General features: G+C 39.7%; 1 protein-coding gene across 1 annotated transcript; it reads left to right on the top strand.

The window, feature by feature from the left end:
- The first annotated feature begins 3482 nt into the window (after positions 1 to 3482).
- Positions 3483 to 18845, top strand: LOC110153872 (E3 ubiquitin-protein ligase TRIM39-like). The gene is made up of 8 exons (XM_055156277.1): positions 3483 to 3559; positions 8263 to 8847; positions 10939 to 11034; positions 11765 to 11998; positions 15518 to 15665; positions 16130 to 16156; positions 17218 to 17393; positions 18072 to 18845. Exons 2-8 carry the CDS (start codon positions 8263 to 8265, stop codon positions 18441 to 18443), a joined length of 1638 nt encoding a protein of 545 aa, XP_055012252.1. The 5' UTR covers positions 3483 to 3559; the 3' UTR covers positions 18444 to 18845.
- Positions 18846 to 19259: the final 414 nt, after the last annotated feature.

Raw genomic sequence — 19259 nt, 5'->3', positions numbered from 1 at the left:
GCTTATAACTTGACTTTAAATTAATCAATTGGTTTTAGAAATGTCTCATATGAAAGCTAAAACCCTCCCAAATTATGCTCAATATACTAAAATAAATTTGCTTCACTGAAAAAAGATTGATCATTTAATGAACACAGAAAGGTCAGATTTTGGCAAGACAAAAGTTTTGTCGCCTACAGAAAATTGAACAAATAATTTACTTCAAATACAAAAATATGTTGCATAACGTCAGTGAATGAAGTAGTGGTGCTGTGAGATCCATATTTAATATCTTGTATGACTTCCATGAGCTTCAAAGGACTACATCCATGCGGTTCCACAATGATTCATACAATTTGTTGATGAAGTCATCAGGAATAGCAAAGAAAGCGTCTTACATGCCTCCCAGAGTTCATCAAGATTCTTTGGTTTTTGCCTTCCATGCTTCCTCTTTCATTCTACCCCAGACATGCTCAATGATGTTCATGTCTGGTGACTGGGCTGGCCAGTCCTGGAGCACCTTGATCTTCTTCGCCTTGAGAAACTTTGATGTAGAGATAGAAGTATGTGATGGAGCACCATCCTGCTGCAAAATTTGACCCCTTTTATGGTTGGGAATGTAAGAGGAGCTAATACTTCTTGATATTTTAGGTTATTGATATTTGCCTTCCACCCTGCAAATGTCTCGCACACCCCATACTGGATGGAACCCCAGACCAGGATTTTTCCGCCACCAAACTTAACTGTTTTCTGGGTGAATCTTGGATCCATGCGGGCTCCAGTAGGTCTCCTGCAATATTTGCGGTGGCTGTGATGTAATTCAACCGAGGATTCATCTGAGAAATCCACCTTCTGCCACTTTTCCAGTGTCCATCCTTTTAGCAGGCTGTGGGCCTTGGCAAATGCCACACAGTTTTTTAATTGCCTTTTGTTTAGTGCTGGTTTCTGTGCACTGATTCGACCATGGAGGCCATTTCGAGACAGAATTCTACAAACTGTTGTGGTTGACACAGGGACTTGAGGTGACCAGGCCTGGTGGAGTCTGCTGCAGTGGAAAAGGGGCTGGCCTTGGATTTTCGAATCAACAAAACGGTCCTCCCGAGCAGTTGTCTTGCGGGGTCTGCCGGACCTGGGCTTGTCAAAAACATCTCCAGTCATTTCAGATCTTTTTCTTATTCTTTGTACTTGACGCTGAGACACATTGAAGGTGTGCTCACCAATCTCTGTCAGTTCAGACAAGATTGTCATCACAATTCTGTTGATTTACAAGGCAATGACCTTGACTCTGGTCAAACTTTCTTTTCACATCACAAGATTTCAGAAGCAATAATGTGGCCCTCAGAGAAAAAAGTTTGGTGACCCCTGTTTAAGACAATTAAATGTAGCCTATTTGTACTTGTGAAATTATTTGTTTCTCCCGTATCCATGGAGATTGTGTAAGAGGCTTGCTGTGGTCATTGGAGATGCTACAGGCTTTTTGCATCATATGTGGCAGCAAATGTGGTGGATCTTCCAGAGGAAATACTTTGACCTTCCAGAGGAAGTACTTTGAAGGAATGACCAGAATAGGAACGAGGCCTTTCCTGTTGTGTTCACCTGGTGCCCCATGGAGGCTGCTGTGAAGCTGCAGGATACAGAGGAGAGACACTTTTGGCTCTTCCTCTCCTCAAACTGCCCGGACACAGATCTGTTGACCCTCCCTGACCAGTCCTCCTGTTGAACTGCACTGAGACCTTTGACTGAGACACAAAGGACACCAAGAAGCACAGTGGAAATGTGATTGCAGCAAAACTTGACTTTCCCCCAGGATCAGAAAAATCTCTCTGTCTTCCTCTCTAGTTTGTCTGAAGTATATGAACTGATATTTTTAAAGATACACTGGCATAAGCAGCACTGGTGGTCAAAACAGGTCTGCTGTGTACTGTCTGCAGCTACTGACAGTAGGGTACATAAATTCAAATAAACATAGACAAAACAAAAGAACAAAATCAACACAACTACACACACTCACTCACACTTGACTGTTAGACACGTAGTAAATCAAATTTGAACAAAAGCTAAGACAGAGTTCAAATATGGTCACAAAACATAACAAAATTTACAACAAAATGATCAAAAACAATGACACAGGTTATGCAAATATTGAACCAGAGCATTTTTAAATGAAGGGACAGAAGTCAAAGCGTGAACCGATGAGGGAAGATTGTTCCAATCAAAAGGAGCTTTATATTTAAATGAGTGTTTTCCTATTTGTTTTTAGACTCTTGGGACAACAAAAAATGTCTGATCAGTGTGACGTAATCTGTAAGAGGATCTGAATGGAATTCAATACTGTTTAAGATTTTCAGGATAACTGATGATGAATGCATTTAAAAATAAGTGATGGAGAAAGCATAACAGGTTATTGTATCAGTCTAAACAAGGATGGACCAGTAGTCTCATGGAAGACTAAAAGACAGCCTTCTGTAGCTCTAGCCACTTGTAAGACTGAGTATATGGCTTTAGCTGCAACCATACAGGAGTGTATGTACTTACAACAGCTCCTGGAGTGTTTTGATGGTCACAAATATTCATGTAACATCTATGAGGACAACCAGGGAGCTATAGCTTTAGCAAAGAATCCTGTACATAGACAACGCTGCAAACATGTGGATATTAAATACCATTTTGTGAGGTCCATGTTAAATGATGGCAGGATCAACCTGGAGTACTGTCCCACCATTGAGATGTTTGCAGATGTAATGACAAAACCAGCCACCAAACTTAAGTTGTTAGATTTTGAAATGTTTGTTTATGTTTGGAGGATTATAAAAATATGTTATGGGCCTGATTGTGTTGGTATATAAATGTATTTTTTTCAAGTGTGAGCAAGTGGACGTGTTGTGTTGTGCTCTCATTTTGTTATTATTTGTATTTGCAGAGTCTTATGTTTTGTATTCTTGACACCCAATAGTATGTGAGAATTTTTGATCACGTGAGGCGAAAAATAATGAATGGTCTGCACCTGTGAGAATTAAGTGTAATGTGTCCGTGGGGAATGTGGTGATAACACAAAAAGAGAATAATGTTTATAATAATACAACAATAATGCAACAATAATAACCAGTGTAGTTGACGTTGGGAGGACAGAGTGAGCAGGACACAGTGGTGAGTTCTGAAGGGACAGCGGAGAATGAATCTGCACAGACTGTTCAAGATAACACTGTGTTGAGTGGTTGAAGGACAGAAGTTGTGGTATTTTGATACAAAGTGCTCATAAACTCATTGTGGTGAATAATTAGGACGCACTAAATGCATGAGGTAAAAGAGGAATAACTTTGGATCTGTCCGCGAACTGTTTAAAATGAACTAGTTCTGTTTTTCAGGTTTTTAAATCAGTAAAAATCAGGTACAGCGGCTTTAACTTCCTCTGAGCTTGTACACACACACACACACACACAGGAGCATTTATGAGTGCAGCCGAGGTGGGAGGGCCCAGTTTGAAGAATATCTGTTGACGTTTCATTTTGCAGTTGCATAGCTCGGCCTCATTCATAAACCTGAGTCACCTGTTTCAACGTGTGACCAAGACTCCAATACCGTAAGTACCTGCATTTTAAACACAAAATACTACTACTACTACTACTACTTACTAACCATCATGATCACATTAGTTAAGATTTTCATTGACAACTATAGAGCAATTTCTCATTTCAGGTTTAGCCTGTGTTGTGGCTTGTTCACTGGAATGTTAGCACTAGATTGGAACTATCATCTGCCCTTATCAAATCACATCATGTAATTATAGGGCAAAGTCTTTCTTTAAGTTAATCTTTAATTCCAACTTTTCTCACGTCCACCTGGTGATTTGAAATGCATTTTTAGCAAATCTGGTTGATTTTGCTTCATTTTTTTATCTTCTCACTTGTTTAGAATTGATTAAACTAAAAAAATAACCTTGCTACACCTTGCAAAAAAGTTTTAGGGTTGCAAATTTCAGGTGTTTTTTGTGCTTTGTGTAACACTGAGAATTTCTGACAGCTTCCTCATATGCTTAAAAGGTGGGTCTAACAAAATGACCTCCCGTAAAATGAGAAAATACAATGCAGTAAAAGTATAAGTATGCAAATATGGGTCAAAACAGCTAGGGAATTGCAACTGGTTTATATAAAAGTTTGGTTCAATATATTATTTTTTAACATTTGAAGTCAGTGAAGTAAGAAAATGTTGTTTAGCAATTCTTTTTTTTTTTTTTTATTGATGAAAATTTAACAAAAAAAAAAAAAGGTGACCAAATGCAAAAAAAAAAGAAAACTAGGTAGAAATACAGGTAATACAGGTAGAAATACAGGTAGGTATATTCTCTTAGTTTTTTGGTCTTAAATTGGACTCATTTTAGGCCTAACGTAGACTTGATTTGGCCCTGGTTTAGTTTTGGGTTTAGTTCTGGTTTAATCCTGTTCTAGTCCTTGTTTAGTCCTGGTTTAGTTTTGGTTTAGCTCTGGTTTAGTCCCAATTCTGACCTGGAGAAAATGTAATGAATAATTAATGAACTAATAACTAATAACTAACTTCATAACGAGATTTCACAACATTATAACATATCTTCTCATTAATATAAGTTCCTTTTTCCAGTGCAGTGAAGAGTTGCCTAATAATGTAGTTCTTATAGTGCAGTGGAGCTCGGGTGTGTCTGTTTAAGTAGAGTGACTCATGTTGGAACAGTGAGGGGTGGATGGGGCTGGAAAATCAGGATCAGGAATCAAATGGTGGAAGTCTGTGATTTTATATTTAAGAAGCATTAACGGTGCACTACGGAAGTTTTCGGGTGTGCGATGTGATACTAAACTGAATTAAGATAGTATTGTTTTGCTCCAAGAATGATCCAGAGTATAGTATTAAACTTATCTATTTGCGTGCCACCAGTTCAAGTTAAAGGTCAGATCTGTGAAAAGTCTGTCCACAGTAAGAAAGTTCTTTTTAAGCACTAATAATTCAATAAATGCATGACAGATACATACGTTGGAAAACTGTCTCCCCTCTCTCTGCATCTGCGGCTCAGTTTGGTCTTAAAATGTTCATATTACTGCATGATCCTGGTGTTTTTATTTTGCTATTTTGTCCATAAATACATAAATTCCTATTCCTAATATGGACCTGGTTCCAAATTCACTCACTGCAAGCCTCATGAGCTTCGTTTGACTGGAGCCGAATGCTATGGGAGACGTCACACTTCGTTCGTCCACTTTTATATAGTAAAGCCTGCACCTAATATAGAAAAGGTCAGCAAGGGCCTGTTTACACAAGAGCATTTGCGGGTAAAAATGACAAAATATTCTGTGGTAAGTGCCTTTTGTTTAGATGGTGACTGCGTTTTTGGACCTTAAAAACACAAAAATCTGAAATCATCCTCTAGAGTGGAAAAGTTGAATACACCCCACCATAGCGTTTCCGTCTCCACAGCCCAAGACGCAAAATTCTGGTCAGATCTGCTCAAGTTGCGTATGCGTTTACACTACATACAGAAACCTGGCATGCATACCCAATCAAATTCCACACATTTTTGCGTCACAGTATGCATGCAAATTTCCTTCCGAAAAAGCTCGTCTAAACATGGAAGAAAAAGTGAAGACGCGACGCCACTTTTACGTATTCTGTTCAGACCGTCACCATAAAAACGTATCCTATAAATATATAAAAGTTAAGAAGCCACATAAAAGCAGATTACTGTGTGAAACAGTCTGTAAAACACAAGACACATACTAGTATACAACAACATCAGCATGTGTCGACAATAATGACACTGTACTAAGACATGCACAGGCAGCACAAAAGCACCCCAAGAAATCACATGATATAATTATGATTGATTACAGACTTCATTCTTAAGTAACCACGATTTTTGCATAATTATTATACAAGTAAACACACATGCAAATGCAAACACACACACACCACATTCATACTAGGCAGTGTATGTGAAGTCAAGTGTCTTGCCCAAGGACAGCTTCCACAAGAGCCACTGCTTCTGACTTGACCCTTTTTCATTTGAGTGTGATTGTGGTGTTCATCGGTATTAAAAGGCCCAAATCACGCTATTTTCTGATTGATGTTATAACGTTGTTTCCTCATCGTTGTAGAAGTTTTCTAGTCAGGCTGGTGCCACCTAATGCCTCCTCTCAATTTCATTTCTCTCCAGCGACTAGGTCAGGAATCAGAACACACTTGACGGTTTGCAAGAACCCCAGACGTGCAAGTTTGGGTACCAACCAATCAGTGAAGAGCCATACATTCTGTGATGGCAATGATTAGTGAAGATTTAAAGCCAGAACAAAGAAAATGTTTGGTGATTTTTATCAAGAGGCATTATTGCCCTTCTTCCTACGGGATTTGGGAAAAGTTTAATATACCAGTTAGCCCTGTTAGCGGTGCATTACATACATCACGACCAAATAGCAGCGATTGGTTAAATTTAAAAAAGTACTCATCTACCATCCAGCGAACGAATCCTAATACTGCGAGGTCAGATGGTTTCCACAAAGTGAAACCGTCTGATGAATCAGGCTAGAAGATTTCAGCTTGTCTAAGAAAAGGTTGAAGTAAGATGAACTGGATGTTTTAACCCTCTCCAGGCAGGCGTTGCAGATTTGCAACAGCTAAACGCCAATTACCTACTTACTCCAAATCCATATTTTATGAGATTTTTTTACTCAGGAGCCTTTTTTCCCATCCATGCTGATAAACGTGGACAATGCAGACTGTGCAAGAATGGCTTCACGCTAACAACCTGCCAGAAGTGCAAAGTACTTTTGTTGTTTACAAAGGATAAAAATTGTTTCTTGTAGTACCACACGAAAAAGTGATGTTGTTCTGCCACTGTAAAGCTCTGTTACACTGTGCTTTATGTTTTCATTGTTATGAAAATTTGCGTTCATATCATTTTCAGTCTTCAGTGTTAATTTACCACATCGGACCAATGCTGCAAATCTGTAACATCCCAGAACGCATTGGATGTGAAGGTCTCTCTCAAAAAAAAAGTCAGGATTGTATATTAATACCCCATGTGATCATTTTCCCCAAATACCAGATTTTTTCCTGTTACTAAAATTTAAGTTGAGCCTGAGAGGATTAAGCAGGAGAAGTTTATTTACTATCAATAATAAAAAGTCAACATAGTATGATTTCAAAAGTGAACACAGTATAATCTTTGAGCCCTTATGCTTAGAAAGAAGTGGTGAGAATTTGAAGCTCAGTAAGCACCGGTTAGACAGCAATATGCCACAATTTAGATAGTGGTATGGCAGTGGTATGCCAAGGGAAGGACATGGTGTAAATATAGCTTTTGTGAGTCATATTAAACTAATATGTTCATGGAGGATAAATTACGTAAATTGTCTTACATTCTCTCTACATTCTCATCACAAGTATACCTGGAGTTGTGTTTTGCAAATTGCATATTGCACTGCATATTTAGGCTGAGTTCTTCTCTCAAATAGAAAACACTCTGTTCCACCTTGTGATGTCATGTGGTAAAACAGAAGTGCTTCACTGTGTTTTTAAACTTCACTAGGATCATTTGGATGGTTTCTGCCCTGGAATTGCCCATCTCTACTGAACTAAAGGTAAAAAGGAGCTGTTAAATTGAAAACTACCACTGCATGACTTGGTGGAACAGAGCAAGTTGACCTGTGGAGATGTAGACAGACTAACAATAAAGAGTTACTCAAACATGTGAGAATGAAACAAAACACAACTCCAGGTGTGTTTTTCAGGCGGTAACACCATTATAACATGACTTAAAGGTGTATTGTGTAACTTTTCTGGTGGAGGGTCTGTCAAATTCTGTTCTCCATGGAAATGTTATTGCTTTGTGCAGAAAGTTTCCCAATGTGGCATTAAACCTTTCTATCTATCATAATGGAGACCAAATCATACCAAGTTACAGGGTAGATCTGTGGAGAGGCGACTCCGCTCACAGTTACAATGACTGGTTTTTGTAGGTATTTTTGAGCTATAAAACTACATGTAATTGAATAAATGTAAAGTAGAGCTGTTTAGTGTCATACTGTGGAACATTCGATCTCCATAGAAACAAGCAGGTGTTGGACCCCCAACCAAAAACCTACACAATGCAGCTTTAAATCTCTTAAGTCAAGTTTGCATTATATAGGACCTTTAAACAAATGCAAAATAGCTTTAAATGAAAAGCTAAAGATATGAATCCATGATAATACCCCCTTACTTATGTTATATTTTAATGTCATATTTTCACACTTTATGTTGTTGTTTCTTCTCCTTGTGCAGATGATGTCCTCTTCACTCCCGGAGAAGCAGCTCCTGTGCCCGCTCTGCTCGCTCATCTTCACCGACCCGGTCACCACTCCGTGCGGGCACAACTTCTGCCACGCGTGCCTCCAAAGCGCCTGGGCCAAATGCGACAACATGTGCCAGTGCCCCACCTGCGAAAAGACCTTCTCACCGCGCCCGGAGATCAGCATCAACACCGCGTTCAAAGAGCTCGCCGATACGTTCAAAAGCGTGATCATTCCGCAGAAAGTTACGCTTCTTAATTCAGTGCAGCCTGGAGAGATAACTTGCGATGTTTGTTTAGCGGGATCAGTCGAAGTCAAAGCCAAAAAATCGTGTTTGGTTTGTCTGGCTTCGTATTGTTCTATTCACTTGGAGCCGCATCAGAAAGTGGGCGCTCTGCAGGTGCATAAGTTGATAGAGCCGGTGGGGAATCTGCAGGAGAGGCTGTGTAAGAAGCATGATCGGTTACTGGAGATGTTTTGTAAAGACGAGCAGAAATGCGTGTGTCGATTCTGCGTGGAGACGGAGCACAAGAACCACAAGGCCGTGAGTTTAGAAGATGAGAGCGCAGAGAGGAAGGTGAGGAAAGAAGATGACAAAGTGTATAGATGCATCCCGAATTTCTGACTTAATACATACTGGGAAAGATTTTCCGAAAAAGTGAGCATCAAACCGCCATGTTTGATTTCCCAGTGGGATGCGTCTATTGACAAAGCCAGTCTTTTCTAGTCTTTTGCACTATGTCGCTTTTGTTTCGGGTTCTGATATCGTCATATTTTAGTTCTGGCATTCGGACATCTTAATTGTGTGGTTGTTGGATGTCCTAACAGCGGAAAACAGCTCGAGAGAATGGGCTTTGGAAGTTTGTGAACTCCATAAATGTAAAAGGGAATCAGATGTGTGTGACTGCAAACCTCTGTTCAAACTGTTTCCCTTCCCAATGGAATTGAAAAATATTGAAAGGTGAAGGTGATGGGCAGTATTGATCCACAGGAAGGATGAAAAAGGAAACCTTTGACTGCCTAAATCATCCCGAGTTGCAGCAAACATTTTGTATGTGGAGTATCAACAAAGTGGGATCCCGTTTGTTAAGTGAGAGGTGCAGAAGACAAACAGACTGAGCTCAGACTTTCTTGTTCTTGTGGTTTTACAGCAACATCAGGTCTTGGTCACTTTGCAGTGGAAGGTGTTTCTTGGCGAAACGTTGGTGCCTTTTGTTTTGGCGTTGATTTTTTAAATTCGTAACCAAGGTGGAGCGAGGAGTCGGGGTTTTGCTTTGTTGGTGCTCCACATACAAAATGTTTGCTGCAAACTTGGTATGATTTAGGGAGTCAAAGGTTTCCTTTTTCATCCTTCCTGTGTATCAATACTGCCCATCACCTTCACCTTTCACTATTTCTCAATTCCGCTGGGAAGGGAAACAGTTTGTTTGCAGTCACACACATCCGATTCCCTTTTGCAGTTACAAAGTTCGCATACAAATTTCTCAAGCCATTTTCCACTGTTAGGACATCCAACAACCACGCAACTATGATATCCAAATCCCAAAACTAAAATATGATGATATCAGAAGCAGAAACAAAAGTGATATGGTTCAAAAGACTAGAAAAGACTGACTTTGTCAATAGACGCATCCCACTGGGAAAACAAACATGGCACTTTGATGCTCACTTTTTGGAAAATCCTTCCCAGTATGCATTGCGCAATGACCGGAAGTCTGACATTCATGATGCATCTATTATAACACTGTATTAAAGGTGCACTGTGTGACTTTTTGGTTGGGGGTTCATCACCTGTTGGTTTCTATGGAGATGTCATTGCTCTGCCTGGAATGTTCCACAGTATGACATTAAACAGCTCTACTTAACATTTATTCAATTACAAGTGGTTTTATAGCCCAAAAATACCAAGCAAAACAGACATTCTGACTGTGGGCGTGGTCGCCTCTCCACAGATCTGACCTATAACTTGGTCTGGTTTGGTCTCCATGAAGATTAAAAGGTTTAATACCATACTGTGAAACATTCCTGACAAAGCAATAACATCTCCATGAAGAAAAGTATTACCAGAAAAAGTTACACAATTACACAAAACTACAAATCAACTAAGTCTTACTGTCTGGGCGTAACATCTGATTTATGAAGTTAACGTAATCTGAAGGACAAAACGCTCACTAATGCACAAAATCTTTTAAAGGACACACAAAATGAGACAAGTTAAATCATATCTGAAGGAGTGGTGCAAAAAAACAAGTTACTCAAGTAAAAGTTGCACTGTGTAACATTTGTCTCCATGGAAATGTTATTGCTTTCCATATCTAACATTCTTTTACCTTTTTATTGTCTTTAATGAGATAAATAAGTGCAATCCCATACTGTGGAACATTTGCGGTAAAACATCTCCATGGAGACAAGCAGTTGGTTTACCTTTCACCAGAAAAGTTAGGCAGTGCATCTTTAAGCTGTCAGATATATAATAATATCGTCAATAATGTGGATATCTATTTGTTTTGACGCTTTAAACTCACATTTCTGGACCCAGATCTCTCATAAACCCTAATCACTCCTAAATAATATAAGAGTTCTGCATTTTCTTGCTGTTTCTTGCTCTGCTTTGGGACTCTGAACAGTTTAAGACGTTTTAAAGTTGTTGTTTTTTTTCTTCTTTTAGGCTCAAATGGTGAAGACTGAGGCTGAGTTCAAAAACATGATCGAGCAGCGCGTTAAAAAAGTGGAGGAGATTTCAAACAGCCTTCAGCAAAGAAAGGTACGTGCATAAAACATGTTTATATATTAACTAGTAAACTTTAAACCTGCAATTTTCTGGTAGGGGCGTTGCTACATTTGCTATCTTTGCTTATTGTCTCCATGGAGATGACATTGTTATACCTAGAATGTTTCACAGTTGTGGCATTAAAGTATCTGGTTTCAATTTATTAACTTCAGTGTTTTGTGAGCATTCACAGACAGTAGTAGATGTCATACTGTGGAACATTCAATAGCTCTTAACTAGACCATAATAGTATTCGTTTATTAAACCATGTGGCCTTACCATAGTCCATATAAAGATAAAAAGACTAGAAGTTATAAGAGCGAACTTGGAGCCGAGTTCCAAATTCACGTAGAGCGGGTTAATACGAACATTTCAGGTCCAAAATGACGAGGCTCACAGCAGCAGTTACAGAGAGAAGTGGTGACAAATTTTCAATGTAAGGACAACTGGAGCCAGAGTCAGTGGAGCCAGAAGCGCACCCATGCACACTTCCTATTTGGAACTTGTTGGGTTAGCTATGTCCATTTATATATACTTATTTTTATCCAGTTATGTGATTTTATTTGAGTATTGACACTTGATAGTTGTTTTAGTATCAGTTAGTATCTCATTTTCGATACTTTTGACAACCCTGTTTTGCATGTTATGTTTTAAATGATTATCAGTTTTGACACAGTTTGGGTGCTAGTTTCTTTACGCTATTTTCTGATTTATGTCATTTAAGGAGAGTGCAGATAAGGAGCTGGAACACAGTGACACCCTCTTCACGTCTCTAATAAACTCCATTAAAGAAAGACAAACTGAAGTGAAGGAGGCGATTCTGAAAGAGCAGAGATCAGCAGAGACTCGAGCAGAACAGCTGACCCAGGATCTGAATAGAGAGATCCAAGAGCTGGAGACCAGGAGACAGGAGCTGGAGGAGCTCCGGGAGTCTGACGACCATCTGCAGCTCATACAGGTTTGAACAGCACAACTTTCTACTGATGCTTTGCAGTGACATCATGCTGGGGGTTTTCTTTATGTATGCCTCTGGTGGAAAGTTCATCAGTTACCATCGTGACACAATGCACACATTAGAAGAAAAGTAGAAAAACATACAAAATGGATTGAAGCAACAAATTGTCAGGAGCCTGTGATCAATACAAGCGTTCATGGTTCTGTTAAGGAGACTGATTTTCAAAAAAAGGTGAGAGTGACTAACTAAAAAAAAAAGTTAGTTAGTGACACTTGTTTAACAGTAAAAATCTCCTGCTGAATCGGTTCTTTTTGGTCAGATTGTGGTAAAATAAAGCTCAGATTAAAGTCCAACAGAGCTTCAGACAAACCAGTGCCTACAGATAGCATCACCCCCCAGGGAATGTTGATGCAATCAGCTGCAAAGTTTCAATATGCCAATAATATTTAATACAGATGGGGGCAACTAAAATTAATATTACTGTATTACAAATTTTGGTTGTAATCTCAGTGTCATGATCCCACAAACTGAAAATCATTCAGTGACAACTTTTAACTCTCCATGGATGTCCAAAGTGTTAGTATTTGCTATTTTAGTTGACGGTAGCCCCTCCTAACAGTAGTTCATTTATTTACCTGTTGCTACGGTGATCCTCGCAGCGTAGTTATTGATTTGGAGATGATGTCATCAACATTCCCTGGCAGTGTGACGCTAATGCTGCGCTCCACTTGTTGGATTTTCCGAGTTCTGACTTGCACATTTACGCTGGAACGCCCATCCACTTCAGAATACCTCTCAACCTTGGGTGACAGTTCAGAACCGTGAGCTGGTTAAGAGTTAGAAAGCCAACATGGCTGCGCCCTGTGTATGGATAAACTTGAATATCCAACAATTAAAGGTGCATTGTGTAACTTTTCTGGTGGAGGGTTTGTCAAATGCTTTTCTTCATGAAGATGTTATTGCTTTGTCAGGAATGTTTCACAGTATGGCATTAAAACATTTCGATCTCCATGGAGACCAAACCAGACCGAGTTACAGGTCAGATCTGTGGAGAGGCGACCCCGCTCACAGTCAGAATGTCTGTTTTTCTAGGTATTTTTGAGCTATAAAACCACCTGTAATTGAATAAATGTACGATGCGTTCAATGTCATACTGTGAAACATTTTAAGCAGAGCAATGACATATCCATAGAAACAAGCAGGTGATGGCCCAACCAAAAAGTGACACAATGCACCTTTAAAATGCTGGTCGTACTTGTATTATTTTGCCTTTAGTTGCTCCCTCCTGCACACTGAGCTTCTTCAGCTATGAGTGTGCTGTTTTGATCTGTTATGCAAATGTTGCTCAAGTGTTAACTGAGGTAATATCAATAGGAGCACAAATTAAGATCCTGCTTTTTCAGTTCTGATACAGATATTATACTATAGCTGTTAGTACCTGCCAATACCATGGAGACACAATGCAAACATTAGCAAACACAGTCAAAAAACTTTTAAGAATGTTTGAAGAAAGAAAAAATACAGAATGTGTTTAAACCGCAGTGATTACGAGGTCCTGTTTAGGTGTTTGATTTTCAACAAAAAAGGTGAGAGTGACCCCAGAGATGCTCCACAGTATGACATTCAGGCCAGGGGTGTAGTGGGCGAGGTACATGGGGTTTCGGCCTCCACCAATTCTACCGACGTGAGATATAAAAAAATAACAAATATAAGATAGCTACAAGTTAAATGTCAAACCGGAGCTACTGGCAATGGTGAAAACAACCTGCATAGGCTCATGATATCTGCAGTAATGTCTTAGAGTTACCAGAGACATGAGGGGACCAGGACTGAACCAGGACTGAACCAGGGACTGAACCAGGGCTGAACCAGGACTGAACCAGGACTGAACCAGGACTGAGTGTCAGGACGCGCCTGGAGGTGCGCCCGTGTAGACTGTCGGGTGACCACAGGTGAAAGTAGCGGTGTAGAGCTCCTTGGCCCATGAGGCTAAGCACAACCGCAACGGTTCCACAGGCTCAGAGTTCTCTAACTCGCTCTGAAGTCCAAGATTAGTCCTGGTTTAGACCTGGTTTAATTCTGGTTTAGTCCTGTTTTATTCCTGGTTCAGTCCTGGTTTAGTCCTCCTGGTTCAGCCCTGGGGTAGAGTGGGGGGGTGTTCATGACATCGATGACGTTACGAATCTCGTACCCACACTTAAAAAATCCCCACTACGCCACTAATGACATTAAACAACTCTTCTTAACATTTATTCAATTACAGGTCTTTTTATATGCTCAGAAAAACAGACATCCTGACTGTTAGCGGAAGATAGAAAGGTTTAAAACCATACTGTGGAACCTTCCAGACAAAGAAATAACATCTCCACAGAGAAAAGCACTTGACAGACCCTCGACTAGAAAAGTTGCACAATGCACCTTTAAGTCTACCTTGAGCAACAGAGCTTCGGACAGTGCAGTGTTTGCAATTAGCTTCACACCCACACGTAATGTTGATGACATGAGCTGCAAAGTATCAATTTGTTCAGCGATTTCAAAATATATATTTAAGTAGACTGCTGTTTACAAGCTTTTCAAATTGCTTCAGTGGGTGCTGGGAAACTAAATCCCTGGGGCAGGAGAGACAAGGTTCAGAAGTGTATTGCTCAAGAACACCACAACAGTAGGCCTCTGTTGGAGCTGGGATCAAACCACAAACCTGCGGGATTATGGGATTGTTCTGACTCCAAAACTTTTGCATAACATCAACATTACACAAAGGATCGGGGTGTCTGGACACGTCTCCAATAAAAAGCAGAGTGCAGTGTTTGTGCAGCTCTGAGAAAATATGACATAATACAGCCCGGGGATATTACCTCATTAAACATATATCACTGACACAGAATTAAACCAGTCTGAGCAGTTCAAACTCCCCTTTCATTTCATCATCAAAGGACATGCATGACTCCCTCTGCTGCTGGAAAATATGAATTATCTGATCTTAATTTACTCCCGTCATGATAATAATGACAGAGATTGAAGAACTATAAGGAAACAACTCCATGACACTATCTCAGACTTGCCCGAACAGCCTGAAACTTTCTGTTTCTTTCTACATTACGTTTGAATCTAGAAGAGTCTGGAATCTGACCACAGAGTGTGAAACATCTCCGTCCAAACATCTCGTATAAAATTCTCATATAATTCAGAACAAAATAAATAACTTCTTTTATATGACATTTAATGCTTCGATTGTCGTTTTTCATTTTGTTTTTCAGTCATCTGCGTTACTTCTAGAATTATTACACTGTTCTGCCGTGAGAAAATCTGTAATGGCAACAAAATAAAATGAGAAGATATATATTTGTATTTCTTTGAATTACTTGAATTGCACTTACTTTGTGTAGGAACTGAGCTATACAAATAAACTTGCCTTGCCTTAGCTGCTCTCCCAAAGTTGTTTTAAAAGTTTGCAGCAAATATTCAAATCGCAACAAACAAACATCTTGACATAAACTAACATGCTGTAACTTTTTTTCTCAGCGGTTTCCGTCGGTTACTGTTCCTCCAGTCTCGACAGATTGGTCTGAGGTCCGGCTTCCCTCAGAGCAGAGCGCGGCGACACTGAGAGACGCTCTGTCTAAACTAAAGGAGACTGTGGACAAACAAATGGACCTGCTCAGGAACCAAGGTAAGACACCACAGGAAGGGGGAGGGCATCTGGGTTAAAACATTTGCGTAAAGACATATTTAAAGGTGCATTGTGTAACTTTTCTGGTGGAAGGTCCGTCAATTGCTTTTCTCTGTCTAGATGTTATTGCTTTATCTGGAATGTTTCAAAGTATGGCATTAAACATTTCTACCTTCATGGAGACCAAACCAGACCAAGTTACAGGTCAGATCTGTGTAGAGGCTCAGTCAGAATGCCTGTTTTTTTCTGTGTTCTTGAGCTATAAACCACCTGGAATTGAATAAATGTAAGGTAGTTGTTTAGTGTCATACAACATTCCAGGAAGAGCAATGACATATCTGTAGAAACGTGACGGAACCCCAACCAGAAAGTTACATAGTGCACCTTTAAAGAACTCAATCAATGTGATGTTTTAAATCTCATAATGTATAATGTATATATAATGTATTCTTTTTTTCTAACAGAACTGAGGATGGTGCAGAAATATGCAGGTATGTACTTTGACAATTACATTTTCAATAAGGGAGTTCAGTCTTATTTAAAACGACACACATAGTTGACTAAATACTGTGTTCTATCATCCAATTTGCACAAACATTCATTTTTGTAAGGCTCAAAAGTCCATCCACAACTAAAAACGTAGCCTGTTTATCCCATAATAAACATGACAGGTTTTTCTAATTCTAACTTGGTTTGATGGGATAGTACCTGTGGTAAATACTTCATCATTACCATCATAGTAATCATACTTTTACATCACTTAAGTGGCAGTGCCAGACGCAAGTTAACTTTGCTAGGTAATTATCTCTGTATATGTCTTAAAAGCAACTTAAAAGTCCAAACTTTTCTGGTTGAGGATGTGCAACCTGCTTGTCTCCATGGACATGTTATTGCTTTGCTTGGAATGTTCCATGGTATGGCATTAAACATAAACATCTATCATTTATTCATTTTGGGTGCTTCTATTGCTCAAAAATTTCTTCTGTGAATAGGGGCGACTCTCCACAGATCTGAACTGTAATGTAACATAGTGTTATAACCTGCGTGTATACCATCTATCATCTATCACGATAGATGATAGATGGTTTAATCTATTCTGTGGAACATTCTAGACAAAAGCAATAACATTTCCATGGAGACAGGCAAGTCCACTGATGTCCGCGTTAGAAAACCGTGGTAGCCAATGGCAGCTAACCCCCCCGTAAACCTCATCACAACAAAGAGCCGGCTCCTCTAATGGATAGTCGATTTAAATTTTTTTTGTACCGAAACAATTACACAATGCTGCCAAATCCTATGCATGTCTCCAATTAAGAAAATAAAACTTGAAAACAAAATAAGTACAGAGCAGTGGGTGTGCACCGGTGGCAGTGAAAACAAGAGTTGATTGGCAAAATGGCATCTTGAAAATAAGCGATTAAAGACTACTCAAACATGCACAGATCACTCCACATACAAGAGTAAATGAGAAGGGGAAATAACTATATATAAAGCTCTGAAAAGTGGAATTTGCAGAATAGGCCTAACCTTCTCCTTCTCTGTGTGTCTCCAGTGGATGTGGAGCTTGATCCACACACAGCTCACCCAAACATCGTGCTCTCCCCAGACGGGAAGCAGGCGGGGCGGGGAGAGCTACTCCACATCGTCCCTGACAACCCCCAGAGGTTTGACCCAGTCATCTGCGTCCTCGCCAAGAAGGGTTATGTGTCGGGGCGCTTCTACTTCCAGGTCAGAGGTCATGGCATGGCAGCCATCTTTACAAAGTTTGATTATTATTGAGTTGGCAGAATTGTTTTTTGCAATATGATAAGATACGATTTTTTGTTATACTTAGCACATTTCACTCAAAATGTAGACGCTTTTTTATTGTCTTGACTTATGGAGCTCAGCAATGACCCATCCCCTGGTTGAGTAAATTTGTAATTTTCCTATAAATTTTCTGGAAAAATTTTAAGTTAGAAAGCTTGCTCAGACTTAATAAAAGAAACAAGCACGCTGACTTGTAGTAAACATCATCACAACAAAGAACCATGAAGTTGTCGGCGCCTCCAATGGATAGTAGATCACAAGCAGCAGATTTTTTTCTTTTTTATTTGTACCAAAATGCTGCCAAATCCTACGTGTATTGCCAAGACAATAAAATTGGAGATCAAAGTAAGTAGAGAGCAGTGGCTGTGAAATTAATTAAAGACTGCTCAAATATGCACAAAACACACCAAAAACAACTTCAAGAGGGTAAATGAGAAGGGAAGCAACTATGGCTAAAAGCTCTGAAAAGTCATTTTTGCAGAATAAGTCAGCTATAATATTTGAAGTCTAGAGAAAATTAATAAAAATTTACTTCCAGAACAGAGCAGGTCATTGTTGATCTCCATTATCTAGCCTAACAGTTTTCCCTCTCCTTAGGTCTCGGTGGGCTCAAAGACTTACTGGGACCTGGGCGTGGTTCTGGAGTCTGTGAACCGTAAGGGCATGATCACATCGAAGCCCGAGAATGGGTTTTGGACGGTGCGTTTGCGAGGAGGAGATGAATACCGTGCCCTGGACTCCCCTTCGGTCCTTCTGAAGCTCCACACCAGACCTCAGACTGTCGGGGTGTTCACGGACTATGACCAGGGTACCGTCTCCTTCTACGACGTTGGCTCCAGAACGCTGCTCTACTGCTTCACCGGATGTGCCTTCGCCGAGAGGGTCTTTCCGTTCTTCAGTCCTGGAGTTTGTGACGATGGAAAAAACGTAGCTCCTCTAATTGTCGTACCTGTCAAACCAGAGAGGTAGAGATGGGCGAATAGTGACAAAAAATGAAATCTCAATCGCTGGTTTCAGATGACATCACAACATTCCATAGGCCAATCATATTTAATATAGATGGAGGCAGCTAAAAATAATATTGTCAAAGGTGCACTGTGTAACTTTTCTGGTTGTGTCCATGGAGATATTACTGTTTTGCCTTGATTATTCTGCAGTATGGAAATAAACTCAATGCTCGCAATAGAGACAGGTTAATGGTCATATCTATGGAGAAGTAAGCCTGCACGTGGGAAGAATTTATGTTTTTTAGGGTAACTGAACAAATGGAAGGGAAATATGTTTAATGCCCTATTATGAAACATTCCAGGCAAAGAAATAACATCTCCATGGAGACAGGGAAGTAGCAAACCCCTCAACCTCAGAAGTTACATAGTGCACCTGTTCTTGGGTCTAGTCACTAATAGAAATGATCAGGTTCAACATTTGTGAATTAACTTTTTGGATATTTCATGATAAAGTACAATGTAATCAATAGGGAAAATCTGTCTGAGAGTATGACATTATCACATTTTTAGATTTCAAATGGTGGGAAAGGGCATGCATAGCGCTATGGGAGATTCAGTATTTTTAAGAAATCTCCAAATTTATGATCCGCAAATGTTGAACCTTCTCATGATTTGTGTGGGATTGGCTCCACAAACCTGTCATATTAATCTTACATCCTTAAATCCTTTCAACCGACAATAATCAGCTCTTTGGGGTTGAATAATGGCACTATCTGAAGCTATTGTGAAATATATATATATTTATATTTACACTGACAAGAGATGATGGATAGGAGAT

Source organism: Boleophthalmus pectinirostris, unplaced genomic scaffold, assembly GCF_026225935.1.
Source record: "Boleophthalmus pectinirostris isolate CB_2022bp ecotype Guang Dong unplaced genomic scaffold, ASM2622593v1 HiC_scaffold_20, whole genome shotgun sequence".
Taxonomy (NCBI): Eukaryota; Metazoa; Chordata; class Actinopteri; order Gobiiformes; family Gobiidae; genus Boleophthalmus; species Boleophthalmus pectinirostris.
Note: the sequence above shows the minus strand (reverse complement) of the source record. Positions and strands in the feature narration are given on the sequence as shown.